This window comes from Rhopalosiphum padi, chromosome 1 (assembly GCF_020882245.1).
Source record: "Rhopalosiphum padi isolate XX-2018 chromosome 1, ASM2088224v1, whole genome shotgun sequence".
Taxonomy (NCBI): Eukaryota; Metazoa; Arthropoda; class Insecta; order Hemiptera; family Aphididae; genus Rhopalosiphum; species Rhopalosiphum padi.
Window position 1 is genome coordinate 45,115,819 of NC_083597.1, and position 23,010 is coordinate 45,138,828.

The 23,010-nt window shown below is 33.4% G+C and overlaps 1 protein-coding gene across 1 annotated transcript in view; it reads left to right on the forward strand.

Annotated features, from left to right (window-relative positions):
- LOC132923206 (death-associated protein kinase related-like) overlaps window positions 1-20,829 on the forward strand; it is a 56,796-nt gene extending 35,967 nt beyond the window's left edge. The window contains exons 2-6 of the mRNA XM_060987063.1: window positions 9,764-9,976; window positions 11,369-11,507; window positions 16,422-16,597; window positions 16,719-16,898; window positions 18,283-20,829. Of these exons, the coding sequence (XP_060843046.1) occupies window positions 9,764-9,976; window positions 11,369-11,507; window positions 16,422-16,597; window positions 16,719-16,898; window positions 18,283-19,633 (2,059 nt within the window). The 3' untranslated portion in view covers window positions 19,634-20,829. The remainder of the gene's footprint in view (window positions 1-9,763; window positions 9,977-11,368; window positions 11,508-16,421; window positions 16,598-16,718; window positions 16,899-18,282) is intronic.
- The last annotated feature ends 2,181 nt before the right edge of the window (window positions 20,830-23,010 follow it).

Sequence of the window (23,010 nt, forward strand, 5' to 3'; positions counted from 1 at the left end):
ATCTACGAGTTATGATAATATTTGTTGAGAGCAAGCAAGCAAAACGAGTGCATCACGTTTTACGCCATACCATTTTTTTACATTTAAATAATTCCGTAATTGAATTGTTACTTCCAATTATTATTTTTTTATTATTTTATTCAAGTGACAATTAATATGAAATAATACGCCTATGTGCGATATATAAGCAAACATAATATATTTTTTTTAATATCATAATTCATCATCTGGATGGAAAAAATGTGCACTTGTATATTTTATACATCATCAATAGCTATTATATAATATAGATATATACCATTATATATATTATAGGTACCTATAATACAAATTGTATGGAAAACCATAAATTATTTAAACGATTTTGTTTATGATGTTGTACTCGTATATACAACATCTCTTATAATTCAATAAATATCATACATCACTTATCAGTGGTTCACAAATTTTCATATTAGACATGACCCACTTTTTACTAACAGAACACTTCACAGCCCACGCCTATGTCTTAGTTAGTATATCCATTGGTCATTAAGAAAGGGGAGATTAGATCAACGAATATTCTATTATATAATACATATTTATAGTAAAAGACCAGTAGTAGTAACCAGTAGGTATGTAGTGTGATGGAAATTTAATAATCTTGCTGCGCGTGATAACTTAACATATTATTCACACGTAAACGCTGAACTTCTTTTTAAAGATTACTAAAATAGAAGTGATGATCAACCAAAATCAACCAAAATTAATACAGCTTACTACCTGTATATAAACAATACTTTGAAATTTATTATAATTTACAAACAAATTCGAAAATTTTCATCAAGTTTTTTGCTATCTTCATTTACACCTTTAACATGACAAATTAGTGTTATATTTTAATGACCGGCTCAAACATTCCAATATCAAAAAAACATTTTTGTTTTGGCGAAACAAATGAGATAAAATAGCGTATAATTATAGGATGCAATTAAATCATTATGACTCGTACGGAGTTTGATGACTACAGCGTAGTGTGGGGGGATATCTTATATGCATTATATTGTTATGGTAATAGTGATGCTTACGCATAATATAAAGAGTGTGGGTGATGTCAGCGACCGGGAATTTTTCGGATGCGCGCCGCTGCCGTTTCCGGACTGCAGCGCATCTCCTCGCTTTATCCCGCGGCGGCGTTCGCAACTAATTTCAATTAGACTATACGGCACGCGCGCACGGCTGAAATCTAATCTTCGTAATTTATGAATATAGTATTCTAAACATCCCAACTGTATACGTTTGTAGCCCATGGAAGCAAAACCCTGACGAATTTTCTCTGTCATTCAGCTACACCTCATGAACCGTGAACCCGAAAACACATTATCAACATAATAGGTTAATAACTGATTTCGACTTTATTGATATTTCTTGAACATAGTACCTATATCACATATGTATTATTATTTATGATTGTATTATGAACTGTGTAGGACTGTTTATAATTTAATAAAAATGTTATTATTATTGTTTGTGATCGAAAATCGTTATAGTAATAATAATAATAATAATAATAATGGCAGGTGGTGGTAGTGGGAGGGTATTTTAAGTTTAAGTGTGACGGTGGCTGTTGTGGTGGTGGTAGTGGAGCAGGGGGTAAAGTCAACGTCCTGGTGGCGACGGCGGCGATGTGCGACCATTGGAAACCGCATCGGCAACGGCAGTAGCATATAGTGTCCTTGACCCGACAACAGACGGTCCGATGTCCTTTCGGACGTGCAAGTCTCTTTCTTAAACACACGTATATATATATTTGCGATGTACGTGTACAAACTAGAGTCGTATGTATGTATGTATGTATGTATGTATGTATGTATGTATGTGTGTGTGTGTGTGTGTGTGTGTGTGTGTGTGTGTGTGTGTGTGTGTGTGTGTGTGTGTGTGTGTGTAGAATGATTGAACAATAACTGTCATATCTCTCTCTCTTTCTCTCTCTTTTTTAAATGCATAAACGTATTTTTCGTACAGGGATACACTCGTACAATACAAAGTACGTGAGTATATACATAATATATATACACACGAATCCAACATTTGACAATCATGAAATCGAACACATTTTTTTACGTAAATGCAAATAAATATTTATATAAATGTGTGCGTGTGTGGGCACAAATTTTCACTACAGTGACTTAAAATTGGAAGAGAAATATAAATTGTGCGTTTTTTCTTCATATATACCCCACTGACCCTTCGCGCAGACTGTAATCCTAACTTGTCTCAGACAAGTTGTCTGCTGTGCCCACTCGCGAGAAACTATAATTGTTACCAATTATTATATATATTATTATTATTATTATATTATGTGATATAAATTATGAACACTTTACACTCAAATTATTGTTATTAAAATTGGCTCGCTTGGTTTTCGCCGTTGCCGTTTCCCGTTATCGCCATGTCGTGTGCATTAATCACAATTATTATATCTCTGCTAAATTAAAAATTGTAATGGTAAATTGAACATTTATTATCTAATTATTATCGTTCAACCTAATGATATTCCGTGTTCGAAGAATAGAGCTGTAATAATTAAATATAGAATTATTTTAAGACTGCGTATAAGTATTATAGTGTTGTAATACAAAAACGTACCTGACAAGCCGAGACTACATGTGTAGAATTCCTTAATAACTTAATTTTTTTACATTACATATATATTAGTGTATAATAAGGTACTTTGTATTTTTCGTGTATGAATTATAATATGTCCTATTAACACTAAAAACAAAAATCAATACATTTTTGTAAGGTGGTAGTGTTCGATATGGAACTAAAATAATTATGAGACATGCGCTGTAGGTACAACGTATACCCATGTAATAGTAAAACTATGTAATAAACTAATAACATACAAATCTACCTTGTAGTCCTGACTGTATATACTATATTATAATATATGCACTGAATATGCCACGTATAATGATAATATTAACCTATTTAAGGTGTCTAATCTGATTTCAACTATGGATTATGTAGCACAACAAAGCATCCAGATCGTGGGTATCCCTTCGTACTATAATATAGCAGTCTCGAGATGGTTTTATAGAATTCTAATATCTGGTCAAGAAGTAGAAATCATTCATTTTGTAGAATTCTTATTGTATATATTAAATTGGAATGTACTAGTGTTTCTACATTATTTTAAGCATTTATGTTTACAACAATTTAAACTATATTATTTGATGAAATAGTCATAGTGGTTGGTTAAGGCTTGTTGCTGATTGATGCAGTGATGCAGATTTCAAATTTAATTTGTTGTAGGTTCGACGGTCATCTTACATATTTGCGTTTACTGTTTATTATTTATTCAATGTATATGACTAATTATAAACTAAATTCTTAATCGAATAACAAATTTGAATGCATATTATTTTATTCTTCTCAGTGCCTCAACATGCGTTGCTTAAATAACATTTATTTTTTCTATAGCAGCGTTATAAGAAATAGCTAAGTATATAATATTATTTTATAAACGAGTCACACATTTTATAAAACTAATTATTATATAAATATATAAATCGTGCTGTATAAAATATAATATAATACAAGTATTAGGTATGTATACCTAAAACAATTAATTAAATTAATAATTACCCATGATCGCTTTAGAAGATTTAATAAAATTGTTTGACTTTGAAAGTGATGATTTTCATGTATTATAATATTCAGATCACACATCGAGTTCCCCTCCTCACCACACTAGTCATTACGATATTCAAGAGCTACAAATTTACCCTGTGCTTTTCTATTTTTTTTTCACTAAACCACTGCAGTCGAGTGCGTTTAAGTCTCCGAACTCCAACAACTACTTGCAACTCGCGTCCCTGTGCAACGTGCGCCCCGCCTCATTTCCTGTCTGGCTGTCAGTACTATTGCGTGGAGGAGTGGGCGGTCGCGATTAAAATAATAATAACAACAACAAAAGAAACGAAATGTACGACGGCGACAGTGTGTTTGCACAATCCGACGGAATGATTGGCGTCGGCGGTCGCATATAATAATAGAATATTATTGTATTACCATTAACCATCGGTGTAGCGAGTACCTCGAGCAAAAAAAAAATGGAACAAAAATAATTTTTTTGCGTCCGGGCAAGGACAATGCCGATAATATTATGTAGTATAGTAGTATTATTAGTAGTAGTATGCGTAAAATACCACGTGACTGTCATCATCGGACGACTCAATTTGCCGGACGAAACGCGGTCAACAGCCGTGTGTGTATATAATATATTATGATAATAATAATAATATTAATAATAATAAATCGTTTTCTTTCCCTCTCGGACAGACCTAAACGCTGAATGACCTCATCGCCTAGTTGCGTATGCGGGACGCGCGCTAACATATACCGTTTTGTCGTCGCGCGTATTCCTGTTTGCTATATACAAGGCAGTGGAAAGGGAGGGTCACTGCAATAGCAATGGCAATAATATATATATATATATTATATATATAGTACACGCGTCCGGGGAAGGTCGTTTTTTAACGATTACCGTCACGAACTCGCGGTCTATGAGTCAACATATATAGGTATTACCATAGGCGATACAGCCGCTATTTGATATATAGGATATCCGAAAACAGGTCGCGCAAAAACAAAAGTCTTCCTGGACGACTATATCAAGACTGGATTAGGTGGTTGTCTGCAGATGTAAATCATCGTATTTCCACCATTAAATTTTAAGATTAAATGTTACACAAAGTTACAAAATATAAACATAAAGTCCATCCTTTTTAAACCAAGCTTAGCTATGATGTAAGCGTATATAACCGAAAATTGTATGTTAACCGCTCTGATTTTCCGTGCTTGACCCGTGGATAGTAATATTTGATCGCTTAAGCCGTCTTTCGTTTGTAGTTTTTATTGAGTAAGTAAAATATTATAATACCTACCACGATCGCAGCCATATATATCATGTCGTTCTCTGTCCGTCATCGGCCCCGTCGAGACATTCTCGTCTAGAAAGTATATATACGAAGCGATAAAATCCATACGGACGAGACCTAATTCCGCGTCGCATAGGCGGACGTGTACGCTGTAGCTTGTCCGTCAAAGTTTTCGATTGTATAGCTAACCCGGTTATATTATTATTAAAGTAGACACGGGCGACGCAGTGTGTCGATCAGTACGATCGATTAAGTCGTCGTCTGCAGTTAGTCCGATGATTAGTTTTGACACACTGTATATTATAAAATATTGTGCATGAATATGTACACAATAGTATTAACACGTCAAATCAGTTTTTTTCTCTATTAATATCACGTCTTCGTTTCTGCATAATTGATTATGATAGATATATGCACGGAGAAACGCGTAAAACCAATCATGATTTTATATTGTTAAAAATAAAAAATAAATCATGAATCGTAAAGATTACGTAAACCTTACCTATACATACATGCATTATGATCATGTCCGTTACATTCTTATAAATAGTATGTGCTTAAAAATTACTTTTAATGTATTATACGGTTTAATGTTGTTTTTATACGCCCAATGGTCGTCGTAATTAACTGCGCCGTTTCTACTCGGTGTGTCCGGGACGAAATGGTTATTTTATTCATTATGTTTCAATCGAAATATTAAAACAATTATAAATTAAATGAAAAATGTTTAGCCGGGTGGCGTTGTTAAAAACATGTCGCGTTCACAATTGCGTTGAAATTACTCTTTTTTTCGTTACGATACGCACAAACGTCTGTGTTTGTTCTATAAAGGCGAGGGCATAAATTAATTTTGACTTAGCAATTAAAATAAAACTTATAATACTATGAGGTAGGAATACACTGTACTTAATATAGTATTATATCTCACCTAACTATATGTGTGTATAGATGTTGATAATAAACACACATTTGTATACTGTTATCAACGCAACGTTATGAATCAGTGAAAGTGTACATATACAGTTGAAAATCCGGTGACAATGTAACGTTGCACAATAAACCGTTTTCTATATGATATACGTACGCGTATATAATATTATGTGTGTTCTATAGAAGTTTGGCGGGTACGTGTTATTATTATTATTCGGTCATCATAAATATGTTTTGTGCGGCTGATCTTCACTGCGGCGCTTGAGCCGCAGCTATTATATACTACAGATACATCTATATATATATATATATATTTATGTATGTATGTAATATGTGAGTGTATAAGCAACCAAGTATTTTCGTTAGCGATTGTTTCCATCGCATATCTTTTATAATAACATACGCAGTGTTAAAAAATACGCTTTTGATTTGTGAGTGTTTAATGTACGAGTATATATGTGTATAATAATTACATTATTTTCTCGGCAATGATACTTTTTGAATAACTGTATACCTTTGTATATATCGTATACGACCGCCTTCGATTTTACTATTCTGCATTTCTGCCTAATAACATATAATATATATGTACGTTATTAACACATATTATTTTATTGTCTTATAATAGGAGGCGATATCAATCTGTGACACGGTCGGTTCGGTTCGCCGAGGTGTTTATAACATAATTATGTATATAATATATTCTGCTTGCGGGTCAAATAGAAAGTTGAAACCGATATATACAAGTCAACTTTCAACCCGAAGACCAAAAGTATTTTTTCTACGCGCACGCGGTCCAGCTATTGTTAAATGTGTATTTTTGATATATATATATATATAATATACCTAATATAATAATGTAACCACTGCAGGGACACATCTCAGTATTATGAACGAATATTATTCAAACATGTATATTACGATATACTGTACATTTAATCGAAAATCAAGTGCATTCAGTGAGTTTCAACAATTATAATATCCTCTGTATTGTTGCAACGACGTACGCGTTTCCCTCGTCAATAAACAAGAAAAAAATTTATTGATTCTTAAACCTGAGCCATAAAATACTTGATGTTCAATTTCTCTCATGTGCCTTTTCGCTTGTATTTGCAGTTATAAGCTTCGTTAACCTATTGAATATCATATTTAATATAAATAAAATAATGGTAATGGATGCTAGTATACGACGTAAATACGACGGCGGTGTACTTAACAACAAATTCAACCTTGACATGTGACGAGGTGAAAAATAAATTTGTCACATCGATCGTTTTACGACTTACAAGCGCGTTTGTACCGACACCGCGAAGGTTGTAAATCGCGAATTCGCGACGAGATTTCCTCTCATCTTGTCGATCCTATATGTTTAATATCGTTGGGTCATTGTCCAATCGTGTCTGTAGTGTGGATAAGTGATTCCATATTATTATTTTTATTATTATTATTATATATACCAATATACCTATAGGTAGTATATACACCTAATGTATTATGTTCGTTTTCCGTGTGCCGCATTTGTGTCTGAAGCAAAATGATACACTATCTATGTGACTATATATGCATATATACATTATATATAAATTCAAGACTTCGTTCCGCTGGTAAAACGGGGTTAACGCGTGACGAAATGACGACGAGTAGTTAGTATCTATACCTATACTCCGACGTGTGAAAAAGTCCATATTTCAACTTTATACCGCTGACAATAACGCGTATTCGTATACATCACACTATATGTATGTATATATTTTGTTGACACGTACCTCCTTACATACTAGCAATAAGAATTTTCCTGAGAATCCGTTCGTCGATATACCGTTTCAACGTCGTGCGGAAAAAAATAAAAATCACGATTCGCGATAACAAAATAATATACAAACTATGTCTGGACGAGCAGTGGCGGTTATCACAGCGTCTTAGTTTATATAATATATTATGTATACATTTCTACTTTTATGATGTATTTGCGTTAACCGATCGTCTCGGTCGATTTTACAACAACTGCGTATACTGGTAGTAATATCTAAGATTTTGATTCTGGGGAAGAGACTGAACGGCCATAGTGGTATATATTTACTTTGCGTAGAATTTTTTTTTTTAACTAAAAAATATTCCTAAATTGTGTAATTACAAATCATTATATATGCGCTGAACGATTATCTTATTGCAGACCAAATTAATACATAAATTGACCAAAAATCACATACATACAGTTAGGAATGATCTTAAGTTAATTTCACTAAAAATACCAATCTACAATTTCAGTAAAACTATTCCACCGCACTAACTATCTAGTATTATGTATTTATGTCTGATTTAAAAACTATGTTACATTTAACATACTGGTGTATCGTTAATTATTATTTTTCGACGTAAACTTTGTGCCTGGCATTTTTCCAAAAGTGGCAAGTATCTATGTGTGTGTGTATGTATGTATGAAGAAGTGGCCAACTTTTATCGTCGTCGTGTGTACTCATATCCTGTTCCTACATATATATATATATATATATATATTACATTACTTATTGTATCACATGTATATATATGTGTGTGTGTTTGTGTGTATATAAGTATAGTAGGATGTTCGGAAAGCGTCCTTGATTGGCGCCATCGGCGCGGTGATACGTGTCGCAATGCCGCGGTCGTTTTGCCGCACTCGTCGCGAGAAATTTCGCAAATTCCGATTTACTTATTTTTTCATTATTATTATATGGTCACCGTTGCGCACAAACCACCACTGTGTATTACGAGCGATGTGTGTGAGTTTCGAAAGACTAAATGGGACGAATAGGACGGCGATGAAACATAAGAACTGGTCGTATACGCACGTCCGCGGAAATCGGATTGACTCGCGCGTGAGTGGCGTTTCTTTGTATACGAGTTTTCCCGTTTTGATCCATTGCGCCGTCGTATCTACACAGTATATGAGCCTAATTAACGTAAAATAACGTCTCCGAAGAGATCTATATATAGGTACATGTATACTACTTATACCTATGCAATATTCGAATGTCTTACGAATGTACGATTCGTAATATAATATTATTGTATACGTTTGCGAGGTGTAGGCGGTATAAATAATGCCGAGCATCTGGGCTAGGCGCGTCCGAGGTTTGCAATCGAAACGTCCAATTTAAATTCGCGCGCGTTTTCTCCAGCAATCGTCATTGTTTTAAAAAGGTGTGTGTGCCACATTATTATATATTATTATAGATGTCTACGGCCCCTTCATTATGCTCCACGCGAAAACTTCCTGTCGTCGCGACTATATTATAATATATAATATATATTATGTATATCTTTCGTCCGAATCGCGTTGTCGTTGTGACTTGTGCAAATTACTCGCTATCTTTGTATACTATATTACAGTTTATATTATTTCAAAGTTAAGCAATAATGACGAAATCGACGTCCGGTTGCGGGCGCCCGATAATCTTTGGGCGTGAACATTCGGTATATATTTTTAAAATAACTATTATATACGAATCGAGTATATAACAACATAACATATTATTATAATCAAAGTGCTGTATGTTATAAGTTTATAACCTGTGTTTCCCTTTACTGAAAAAAATACACAACTACCTAAAACTATAAGTATATGCTTAGCTATAGCTATATGCCTATATAATATTGATAGTACTTTGTTAATTTTGGGATTCTGATTAATCCTTTAGAGAGAAATTATTCCCATTGTTAACAGTAATATAATAATTATTATATCATAATTGTTTATTTTAGTATATTATGTATAAATCGTTGTAAAGTATACGTTTTTCTCGCTGCGTCCCATATTTTGCAGTATATACCTATTATTATTCAGCCGCATGTTATGTGCATATCTATGTAAAATAATATATTTATACTGTAAACTAACGTTCTTGGTTTTTTTTTTCGTATCTCAGGGGCAAATATGCGACGGTCAGGAGGTGTCGAGACAAACAGACCGGTAAACAGTATGCGGCTAAGTTCCTGCGGAAACGCCGGCGGAACGCCGACCTGCGACCCGAAATCCTACACGAGGTGGCCGTGCTGGAAGCGTGCACATACAACAGCCGCATCGTCAACCTGTACAAAGTGTTCGAAACCAGCACCGAAATGATATTGCTACTAGAACTGTAAGTACACACGCTAATGTAATAATGTAATAATATTAAAGACCATCATATATTTATTAATACACAGAATAATTCGCACTATTTACTACAATTGGCTTTATTCCGGTTTATGGAATTTCAAAATGCATTGTCCTGTAGCTCAAAATTTAAACCTAAAGTAGCTCTGCATACTAAATATTCCCAATGTTAAGTAAGTTTATCTGTATAAATCTTAAAAAATGATATTGGTGAAAAACAAAAATTTAACTCAAATTCTTATGTTTGCACCTTGCACCGTTTGCAAATATTTGTACCTATATAAGAAATCCAATTATAGCCGATCTATCATATAAACATAAACTACTGGCTGAATACCGAAAGATTTTCGAATATTGCATTGAAGTATATTATATTATACTTATACGTGATTCGTATCTATACTATATTCATAATAATAAACTACCTATATACGCGTCTGTTGTATTGTTTGGTTCAGACTTTGGCACATCATTTTTTCGTACTATTATAATTGTTATTTTCTACGTCGACGATGTTATGGGTCGAAATACTATTATGGCATTATTATTTGTCCTTTACATTATATTATCGCTTCATTGTTATTATATATATATTGATCATTAAATATAATATGATCATCATTTTCAAATATATATTGCTAATTCCGTGCCACAATATTGCTGCAAAGATAAAAGTCACAACGCGTATGACCATTATCCGACATAATATTATTATCTAATGATTCAAAATAATTATTATTTCAGATAATATATTTTTTTAAATTTTTTTTAGAGAAAACGAACGATACAATACGTATGTTTTTTTTTAAAACAACTGCGTTGGTCTACTTTTTAATTGCACTTATTGTCTGTTCTGTGTTGTATATTTTATGTGTGTACATAGTATAATATACTCACAGCATATATTATGCATAGGTATTATTTATTTTTGAAAAATAGGATTAAATAGGTTAGTCGACATCTGAAAACTGGGTGTATTTAATAAAGTGAGGTTTAGTGTGTGAATAATTGTTAAAATTGTCTTACGATGAAATACTAGTAAAAATATAATATACGAACTCGTTCAACCGCTAATTATAAATTCGTTTTAAAATAAGTAGATATATTTAAATGTAATTTACAGCACTCACGATGTGGACTTTTCATTAAATACGTCAGGTTATATCATAAAACCTAGTATTAAAGATAACTTTATTTTTCCAAAATATTGAGGAACATATTATGTTCTTAATATAAGAATGTAATTTGAATATAACATTAAATTTTAACTGCCTAGTTTATAGAACGATATAATATAATATTTTAGATTTTATTTATCCAAAATTATTATTTTCCATATCCTAGTTATTAATAATTTTTTCCGTTTATTTTCCAGAGCACCTGGTGGTGAGCTACAAATGGTCCTAGACAGGGACGAAGTACCGTCTGAACCAGAGGTAGCCCGACTTATGCGACAGATACTTGACGGGTTGCATTACTTGCACACCATAAACGTGGCACATCTTGACATCAAGGTAAAGTCGACTATAAAACAATATAATAATAAGACGATGATATTATTTTCTAATAACATTATACTAATACGCACCCACCATTGCCGTTCGTTGTATACATATATAATTTCTCGTAACATAATAGCTATTCATATCGTTATTATTTAAATATATCGTATATAGATTTGCTGTATAGGTTGTTTAAGTGTGTTGGTTTGTTTTTTATTTTTATTTTACTATAATAAAATCGTTAAACCACCGCAGGATCCGTTAGACTTAGAACGGGACAAACGGTTGTAAAACTCTAGTGCGTCCCTCTTCTTCTCCCCCTACAACTACATCGCCACCGGACGTCTTGTCAGCTGATAAATAATATTATTCTCCTCCCTTCTCTTTTGTTTGTTATTAATGTAATATTCTTATAACAATATATGTGTGGGACTGGTGATGAATGAGGATGTTGAAATGCGTATTGTATAAGTGTACAATAAATGACATCCATAAACCTCGCAGCAAGAGACAATACGGTGTTTTAAATAACACGCATTTATACATATAAAACTTGATTTTTGACTAAAAATATTATTATTACCGGAAACGAGTAAAAAACTGCTGGGCATTATTTGATCATATCGAATTATCTCACGCGCACAAATAACTGCTGCTGCATCTTAGTTTTGAATAAATGCGATATTAAATGTATACCTATCATATAAATAATTAACTTATTGAAAAGAAATGGAAAGAATGTGTGTATAAGACTTGGTCTTTTAATTGTTCTTATATTTTACGCTTTTTGTTTGATACAATTATTATATTATCGGATGATTCGTATGGGAAACTATTCGTTTCTAATGCCTTTCAAATGAACACAACAAATCAATTAGTATTTCCTGGGAAATTTATATCGAGATAATACTCATAATTTTAATAGTCATTAATTACACACGTTTATATTCCCAAGACCATTATGCTCTAATTAGCGTCTATCTGACTTACAACAACTTTTAAACTTCTATATAATCTCCTTTTGACCGATTAAATAGGTATCAATTGTTATGTTTTTTTAATTGTTCGAATACCGTAATAATTAATATATTATATACGTAATAGCTTAATACAATAATACACTATTTTTTTAGTTATCTTCTTTAAAATTATTATTCTCATCATACAGTTTTTCTCGTTCCGCTATAGATGATAAAAATTACTTGTATAGTTTAACGTCCGCAATGAAGCTGGTTAGGTCGACGTTTTAGTTGTCAAGTCGCGTTATTCGCCCGTTATTTGTTTTTTTAATTAACCGCATGCGAGAGACCTATGCCGCTGTAAATTAATTCCCCCCCCCCATACAACATTATTATAACATGAATAAATTATCATTTTGTCGCGCATAAACATAAAAAAAATCTTTCACTGTATCTTCGCAGGTAGTGGATAGTTTGTGTCCATGTACTCACTCAATGATGTGGTAGTATTTACGAAAGATGTATAGTTTTTATGTGATTGAAATAAGATTGGTGATTATTTGGGACGACCAAAGCAATAAACGACGTGAACAAATTAGTTTTGATATAATAGGCATAGTTACCGAAAAAAATAAATCCCAATTCATTACATAATTACGATTTCTATGCTTATATTAAACTACGTACAAGGACATATTATTTTAGTGGAAAAAAATCAGTCGAAGACCGGAGCGATGCATTTTCTCCTGTTCCTTCCTATAAACCTATTATATACCTACAGTACCGGTGAGAACTGTGGCAGGATATGAGCTCGTCGGTTCTACGATGCAACTATGTTAATATAATAATTTAATGTTCAGGCAAACGATTGGTATATTATAGGCATTGTTGTCGGGGTTAGAATATACATATGCGCGATGATGGAAGTACCTACTGCCCATTAATGATGCATCCTGGTTCTCATGTTTTAATATTCACGCTCCGATGGGTTTTTTCGTCCGAGAAAGCAATTAAAACAATAACTCGAGCGCTTACGACAGGTTTGCGCTGTGTGTCTGGAATTCGGACCGGATCGCTAGAAAACTTCTGTAGTGTCACTAGGTAGTACAATACAGCAATATAATATTATATAGTCTGTATAACGGCGTCTTCATCCTTATGTATAAACTTTCTTAGATGTCGTCGGACCATTTCTAAATATATTAAAGTATTCGAGAACATATTCAGATATCATAACACACGTAAATCTTGACGTTTTGGGTTTCAACATGTTTAAATCACGACTTGCACCATTCAAACACATATCGGATAAAGCTATAAAATGTGTATTTTATATTTTTATTAAAACAACGTTTGTTTTGTTTTTGCCAGTAAGTGGCTTTGTTTAGTTCATCATTATAGGCCTTTTTGATTTGATTGATGAAATTAATTTCGTTATTAAATTTGTCTTTAGTTTTAAGTATAAATACGCACATTTAGGAAAAATACTACAGTAGCGTTGTGGTAATCCGAAGGGAATTGAGGAAAGGGGTAGAAAATTGTCTCGCAATTAAACTTTTAAAAATGTTTTCATTAATGTGTGTATTAACTATTTGAGTACAATAAATATAATAATTGATCATTTTAAATTAATTAAAATTATTATTATTATTTTAAATTATACACATAGAACGGTGGTGATTAAGCCGTTCGGATTACCTCGTCTTTCGGATTACCGCGACGCTACTGTATTAGTATTAACAGCTCACACTTTTTTTTTTATATAATTTTGGACAGATGTCTGAAGTCTATTTTAAAAATTCAAATTATTGCAATTTTATAATTATAGACTTAATGTCGTTGAATTTTAGTCGCTTATCATTTAAATAAATATACAGCTAGTGTACATCACGTTATAGTATAGTGATTATTCTAAAATTTAACACTCATTGTTTTCCAAAGTGTTAACTTTTTATTAAGGTTTATATTACTGTTATCACAAAACAAAATTGTATAAGTTATATTTTTTGTCGTTATAATTTTTTGAGCTTTTTAGTTATTTGAATAACAACATCTATTTTTATTTCGTTTATCCGAAGCAGACAATGTTTTTGAATTTTAATTTATAGAAATTTAAGTAGGTATTTAAAGCTTTTTTGGGCGGAGTGGTGTGGACTATTCACTTGAATATAAACTGTAAATACATTTAACAATGGAATTTAAAATTTAATTTTTATAAATAAAAATTTCAGGAAAAAAATCTACGTCAGTATATAAAATATAAAATATATAACTGTATTAAAAAAACACATTTTAAGATATTGATTTACTGTTAAAATAATCGCCCAGTATAGAACACTACGATGGGACTTATTACTTTCAGATTATGTCGGCTATGGACAATAGCTTTGTAACATAATTTTATAACAATGGACAATGACAACATTTTGATTATTATCATTGGTTTTTAATTATTACAAATCAGATCAGCTGTTATGTAGTCGTGAATACTACCTGGCTCTTCAATACATTATGCCTATTATTATTTTTGTCTAGGACGTTTGCTGTTAAATAATAATTGTTATACCATCACAACAGTATATTATATTGTAATAAAAATATTTGCCGATTCTCGCTCTATTTCTTTTTATCGTTCAAACTGTCGTCAAAAACCGCCTTTGGCCTTCCGACCACTAGTCATGACTACAAAATAAAAATGACTTCGTACTATCGTATTCTTGTGCGATCAAAGAAACTTACACCTGTGATATCCTATGCAGTCAAATATGTAATTCTGTAATTATCTTGATAACCGCAATTTCCCGTCCGCAGAATGCTCATCAATGTTATATTACGTTTACGGTGAGCTCTTTTCGTCGATTTCCTCGTTCGGTCGGATAGGTACACGCGAGTAAAGATGGCGTCGGTAGATGACTCTGTTCGTCTGTGCATAATGCGTTTCAAAACGCGAATAGGCACCTCTACTTGCGACGTTCACGCAAGAAATAAAAATGAAGGTACTTTACGGTCATCGTGTATTTTACTACATGCAGTAAATTGCTTCAAAAATAAATTGGTAAAAACTCGTTCGATTTGTTTCTGTCGGCGTGTATTATAAGTATCCAACATAATAATACATTGTAAATATATTACGGAAATCAATATAACCACGCTACTGCTAGAATATAATAATAATGAGCAATAACAAAAACAACGACCGTCGCTAACGCGGCTTGTGTAGGAGTCGCATTTTCCGACAAGATAAATCGAACGGCGTTCATCTTCGGACGATTACCGTGTCGACAGTTTGTCTTTTTCTCGCACCCGATAAGTTTGCCCTTTTGCTGTCCTAATAAACGAGTCTATTTTAAACGCAGCTCTCATGTGTGAAAATTTCAATTGTTGAACGATTTGTATCTTAGAAATCACACGCACGTGGATTATATAATTTATATATTTTAATCGTCATCGGTATTGCATAACGTGGTTTCTGCCGCGCTCATGTAAGTTTTCCGTTTTCGCATATTATGATGTTTACCATAATTCTCCTAAATAGTATACAGTGTTTGCTGGAAAATGTAACCATTTTTCTTAGTGTCGTATTTTACGTATATCGCTGGATATAATCTGTAGAAATAATTATTAACTGTCAATTTTGACTATATATGTATTGGTTTGCGAGTATGGATTTTATGCGATTGATGAAGCGTGAAAATGCGTGCAGGCCCTCCGCTCTAGGAATTAGAAAATATCTATGATTTTATGTTTGTCGGTGATTAAAGTTTCATAGAAACTTAGTTGAGAAATTGTATTTATCAACTACTGTAATCATCTTTTATGTTATAATCTTTTTTTTAAGTAGGTTACTTCGCCCAGATGATTTTAGTTATGTATTATTCTTTTAAAAATGTAATTATTTATCACTAGCAATCGCTTATTAAATATTAAAATATAATGTAATAATTTTGACTGTAATTATGTGTTGCAGCCACAAAATCTTGTATTGACTGCCGACTTCCCAAACTGTGATGTAAAACTATGTGACTTTGGCATATCCAGGTACCTGAGCGAAGGGGCCGATGTGCGAGAAATACTCGGCACACCCGACTACGTTGCCCCCGAAGTGCTAAACTATGAACCAATTGACGTGCAAACCGACATGTGGTAAGGAATACATGCAATGGCATTTATCACAATATTATTTAATATTTGAAAGCCATAATGTTACGAAAACTTTGTACTCCACCAACTGCTGTCCGCTATAATGTATTGGTTTTCATCACAGGTCCATTGGAGTCCTACTGTACGTACTGTTGACCGGGTGCTCGCCGTTCGGCGGTGACACCAAACAGGAGACGTTCTGCAACATATCACAATGCAAACTCGATTTTCCTGAAGATCTATTTCAGGATATATCTGAGGATGCTATTGATCTCATGAAGAAGCTGATGGTGAAAAACCCAAGGTGAGTTGTCTGGGGTGCATGTACATGTTTAAAATATAAATGTGTTGTTGTGATCAATATAATTGTTGTGTCGATTAACATGATGTGCCTAGAAAGTAAAAAAAAAAAAAATAGATAATAACATATGGTGTATACCTAAGCAATAATATTGTCGATTCGAGGAGAAAAAACATTTTAGTCGTCTCCCGTAGGTATACATACATACTATAACACGCCCATAATATTATTATATATTAACATTATTAACCCGCGATGAACTCTTCCATAACACACATACATAAAGATACTCGTCCGTCATTTCGATGATATACACTCGACCTAATATAATATTTGAAACAGATAGATACACGTAATTATTAGTATCCATTCACGTATATTCGGTTATAATACATTATACGTATAGTTTACTCTGAGGGGTTATGTAACTATCAATACGTGCAATGTTTTAATTGAAAATTTTTTTTTTCTTTAAATACGATTTGGAGTAGGTACACTTTGTTTTGTACAGATAATATTTCATGTAAAAGCTGTTTAACCTAATTGCAACAGCAATGCAATGTTATAGCTAATTGACCAATTAAAAAAAGCATCTAATTGGAATAAAATAATACGTTACGGAACAGTGTAGTCATCGATTTGTTCCAACAAGATTTTCTCTCAATATTTAAAATCGACTTGACATGACATACACGAGTTATTAATTTTGTTATTGTAGGGGAGTTGTCAAAATTGGCTTTGGAAATGACATCGTAATTGGTTTAAAAAAAATAAATATTACTACATTCCAATTTTTGTTCTGATTTTACATTATTCGATGTAATAATATGTTATGGCCTCACAGAAGTCAAACACATATATTATTATATTTTACTTTTTTTCACAAAAGTAAATTAATATTTCAAATTGTTTTTACTTGATTTCTCAAATTAACTCGTAGAAAATCGTTAGATTATTAAATGTAATATCTATTCTTAATGTGTATATCAATTTCTGTTATATTATTGGAATTGTATATAGTTAATATAACTCTTGGAGGTTTTAAAAATTGTTCCTCTAATAAATCATATTGTTTCTCGAACAGCGTTAGCCGTATTTTACTTTACTTCAATATTTCTGACATTTGTATGTTATCGATTAAAAATGTCGTCAATTTTCCTATTCTCAGTATATTTTCGTCTATAGCGTATAACAACACTGATGGCCTACAATATAATATATATTATCTAAACACTAAACCAGTCGGTGCACATTAAAGGGAATAACATTTCGAAAAAAACCGTAAAACTAATTTTCGTGAAACTCACATGCTCATAAATCCCATATAACAATTCAAATTCAACAATGTAACGCAACGCCTAATTTATAATATTGTTATGATTCGCAGGGATCGCCTCACTGCCAAGGACTGTTTGGAACACAGTTGGTTTCATAGAACGCAGACGATGACGTCGGCGGCGTGCACTACGCCCTCGAGAATATTCAACGGACAAGACGGTGGCGGAAGCAGCAGCAGCAACGCGTCCGACTCGTCGATTTGTGCGGTGGTGACCAACACACTCTCAGACGTCGTAGACCGTGTCACGACCGGAAACACCTCCCCCGTGACGACAGCTATCAAGCACCAGCAATATCAACAAAATCACCAGCAACACCAACAAAAACCACACCACCTACATCAACAACCACAGCAACAGAAAAAGTTTGCCGCCCTGTCCAAGAGCTGCGACAACACGCCCGTGCCGGCGATGAGCGCATCTCGGCGCAAGTCGTTCAAGGACAACATGGAGTCGCTGGTCCGGCGGTTAGATCGCGAACTTGTCGACAGCTGTCAACGGACGGAATCGAATCCGTCACCTTCGCACACCGCTGCCGCCGCCGCCGCCCCGTCGTGTCGGACGCTGAGTCGGGCCAACGGCACGCAGACGATGCCCGTCGGAGGGCTGGCACGCGTCAACGGCCGCGACATGGTGCCGTTCACGTTCCGCAGGGTGTACGTAGTGGATGAACCGTCACCGCCGCCGTCGCCGTCGTCTCAGCTGCTTAACCACCCGGAATACCACCACCGGCCGCGGGCGCCGTCCACGTCGTCCACGCCGAACAGCAGCAGCGCCGACACCTCGTCCGTGAGCGACTGCAGCAGCGACACCGTCAGCGAGTTCTCTATCGATTCGAGTAGCGACCGGTCCAGCATCATATCGCTGGAAGACTCGCTGGACCATCCTTCGTCATCGTCTTCCTCTTCCTCGTCGTCGTCGTCGTCTTGGTGTCGATCGACGTCCGCCGACCTGTTGCAGCAGTCCCGGAGGCTGGGCAAAATGTCCGCGTCGTGCTTCAACGTCTGGGACACTTCCGGCGGCGACCGCAGGAAATGGCCAAAGGAGTGCAGCGGCGCCGTGGCTCGGGCCATGTCGCAGTTCGCCAATGGATGCGGAGACTGTCGGCCGGCCGCCCGACTCAGGGTGTTCGACGACAAGTCCGGTAGCGTGTCCCCGTCCGGACCGCGGGACAACCGGTGCGTGGGCCTGGAACTGATGCGCGAGCGTAACGGCAACGTGGTGGTGATACGCGAAATAAAGGCCAACGGCGGTAGCGGCCGATACGCCCGATGCAGCGAGCTCAAGTGCGAGACGGTCCAGTCGCGGATACGCAAACTCCAAGTGCACCGCGCCGTGCCCGCCGCTGGAACGGTGCTGGACAAGTCGTCGTCGCCGCTGTCGACGTCGGACCTGTTCTGACGGCCCGCCATCGCCGCCGCCGCATCTAGTCCGCAGCCTTATTGTTATTATTATTATTATTATTATCACACGGTTATTTTTCTTATTATTTTACTAATATTATTACTGTTATCATCCTTTTTGTCGTCGTCGCCACCGTCTTTCTCTTTCTCTTCGTCGGCGGACGGCGGTGATCTGCGAATTCGTTTCGACTCTCGTCCCCCGTCGTGCTCGGAACCCGATAATTATACGCGTTTTAGCCTGCCCATTAACTATTAAAATATTATATGATACTTGTAACGAAATGTTGAACGTAATACGTTTGTATGAGATGTATTATAATATATGCGATTCTTCGTCTATTTATTTATTCCTCCTCCCCCCAAGACATTTTATAATATAGTCTCTTCGCTATCATCGTATCTTATATAAACGTGTCTATTATAATTAATATTAATATATATATTTTTTTTTTTTTTATTTTTTTCGAACTCAAATTATGATTTATGATATTGTCAGCATTATGTTTATAATATGAACTGATTTTTGAAAACTATCTGCACATATAAATGTTTTTTCCTTGTAATTTTTTTTTTTTAATTTAATTAACTACTCTTTATAATAATATATATCTATACTCTATACATATATATGTTTATGTATATGTATATTTGTGTGTGTAATAATTTATAATTCCAAATGAATAATGATTATTATGTGAGAAAATGTGATAAATTGCTCAAAACATAAAACTCTAACGTTTGTTATTTGAAAAAAAAATACATTGATTTATCTTGAACAAAGCAACCAATTTATTTATATAGACGTTTTTGTTTTTATTTTATTTTTTTTGTATATGTACATTGAATCTAGCAAAATTCAAAATTAAATTTAGATAAAAATATGTATTATCACTTATCATTATAATACATAGACTTTGTTTTTTTTTTTATGTATATTGTATAAATATATAAGCCAATGTAAGTTAACTTTTATACGTTTTGTATTAAATATTAATTAAATACAAATTTGTTCTTATTAAAATTTGTGTAAAGCTAGTCAAAATAAGATTTTTTTAAACAAAAAATATGTATTGCATAATATTATGTTATATTTTTGTTTAAATTCATTGTTTTAAGTATTCTCATTTTATCGTATGATTATGATTACTATTTTCTCTTTTGAATTTAAAATTAAAGAAAATCATTAAACCCGAATTATTGTATACTTTTTTTCTATCAAACTATGCTAAACACGTAATATCCTGAAGTTGAACGAAATAGAAAAGAACGGAGTTGGTTTATTGAAGTGATTCTCTTAGAAATCCCTACTGTTTATTTTATTTTTAAAATTTTTGTCATAGGTATAGTCCAAATAAAATTCATAAGTTTTTTATTACTATATCATATTTTATTAATTATTCCAACACATATAGTAATACTGCTTGTTTGCAATATTTTTGTTGTGCTTTCGAACTACATTTTTAATATTAATTGTGTCGTGAAATTATTTGATATACGTAAATTATGTTTATATTTTTAAATTCAATGTGTTCTAATATCTGATAATACAGAGTAATTTGATTTTTGATTATTAGATATTGTAATATGTTGAACATTTTATTTAACCAATAAAATATAAATGTTTATACATTAATATCGAAATAGCATATACTATAGTTAGAGAGATTTTAACCCTGTTCATATAAATATTATAATGTAGGTACTTTTTCATCATTAAATTATAATATTTTTTAAATTTTAATTCACATTATAGTTATTGGTGATAGGAAATCAAAAAGTTTCATAATCCGTTCTATTTAGTTTTTTAACCGAAACTTCAATTTGAGCATTTTGGTGTATTCTGTATTTCTGTCTATTTTTGATAAAAATGCAAATAATTTTCAATATACTTTTTTTTTAACACACACTCCTAATATATATTATTTTAAGTAAATTTGCTTACTATTAGATTTAATTTATACGCGTTGTTGCATTTGAGAATAGGCCAAGAATGCTTACTTAAACTAGCGGTATTACGTATCTATTAATCTATTATCAATAACCAATAAAGAAATGGCTTTATTGACAAATTGTACATAATTTAAATGGTATAGATACAGGTAGCAGCTGGTTAGCTAAAGCACTCCGTAAAAACCGAGTAACTTTGTTTTATATTATATTAATGTATTATAATTCGTCGTCAATGTCGAGCCAAAAAGGGACTGCAGTATTAACTATCATTGTTTCTATCTGTTGTGCCTTCTGAGTCGTAGGCATATTACCTATAATCTTATATTACTCCTTATCGAGTCGGAAAGATCGCTATTATAGTGCATTAATCGATCGCCAAACCCCTTGTATTACTATACATAATATTTTAGATACTAACCTTTATGGGCTTTACGTCCATTTAGTTATAATATAAATATACACATTCGCTTACACATGCATTCGTGGTGTTGCGTATACACTTAGCTCATCAGTTTTTGTCGGGCGATCTCGACCACTGCTGGTCAAGCAACGCACATTTAAATTCGGTCGGTGGGGTGGTAAGTGTAGACGCCGATACGAAGTATTTTGTTAACCGGATGTACGTTATTATGTTATTTTATGTCCGCTACACGTTCACAACTATATAATGTGAATGATATGCTGTTCGTTGGCAAGCACATAACTCGAAAAATTATGGACTGATTAGACTCGTTTTTTTTTTTTAATATTTGTCATAAAATGAGGTTTTACTGATGGACAAATCAGAAAATGAACAAATTCGAGTACAACAAAAAATGCTTTTCCGGTAAGCTTTAACTTGTATGAACTCGCGACCACATGCTTGTATTTTATGAAACTTGGAATACATGTAAAGTACTCAAGATGTACTCTGAACCACTATCAAAACAACAGTTGTAATAAAAATAAATAAATTCTATTGTTTATCCGATTTCTATTTAAATATCTATTGTTTCATAGATAATCCTGCAGTACCGTATGGTCATTTATATTGTGGTTATCTATGTTAAATATTTTGGAATATTAATTTATCAAAATTTAAAATGGAATATTCACATAGAAAATATATTAAATAAATTGAGACAACTAACATACTTTTTTCTAACAGCTAACAAAATACTAAACAAAAACTACCTAAGAATAACATACTTTGCAATGATTCAATCTTTATTACAATACAGAATAATTGCTTAGGGAGGTTGCAGCATAACATTAAAAATTAAAATATAATTTTTTGGTAGCCCAAAAGAATATAATACAAATTATCTTAATTAAACCAAAAACTTTCCCTTCAAAGGAGCTACTCAAACTATTACGAGTACAAGAGATTGAACAACTATATAAAAAGCAAACGATATGTTTTATTCATAAAACTAAAGCATTTAA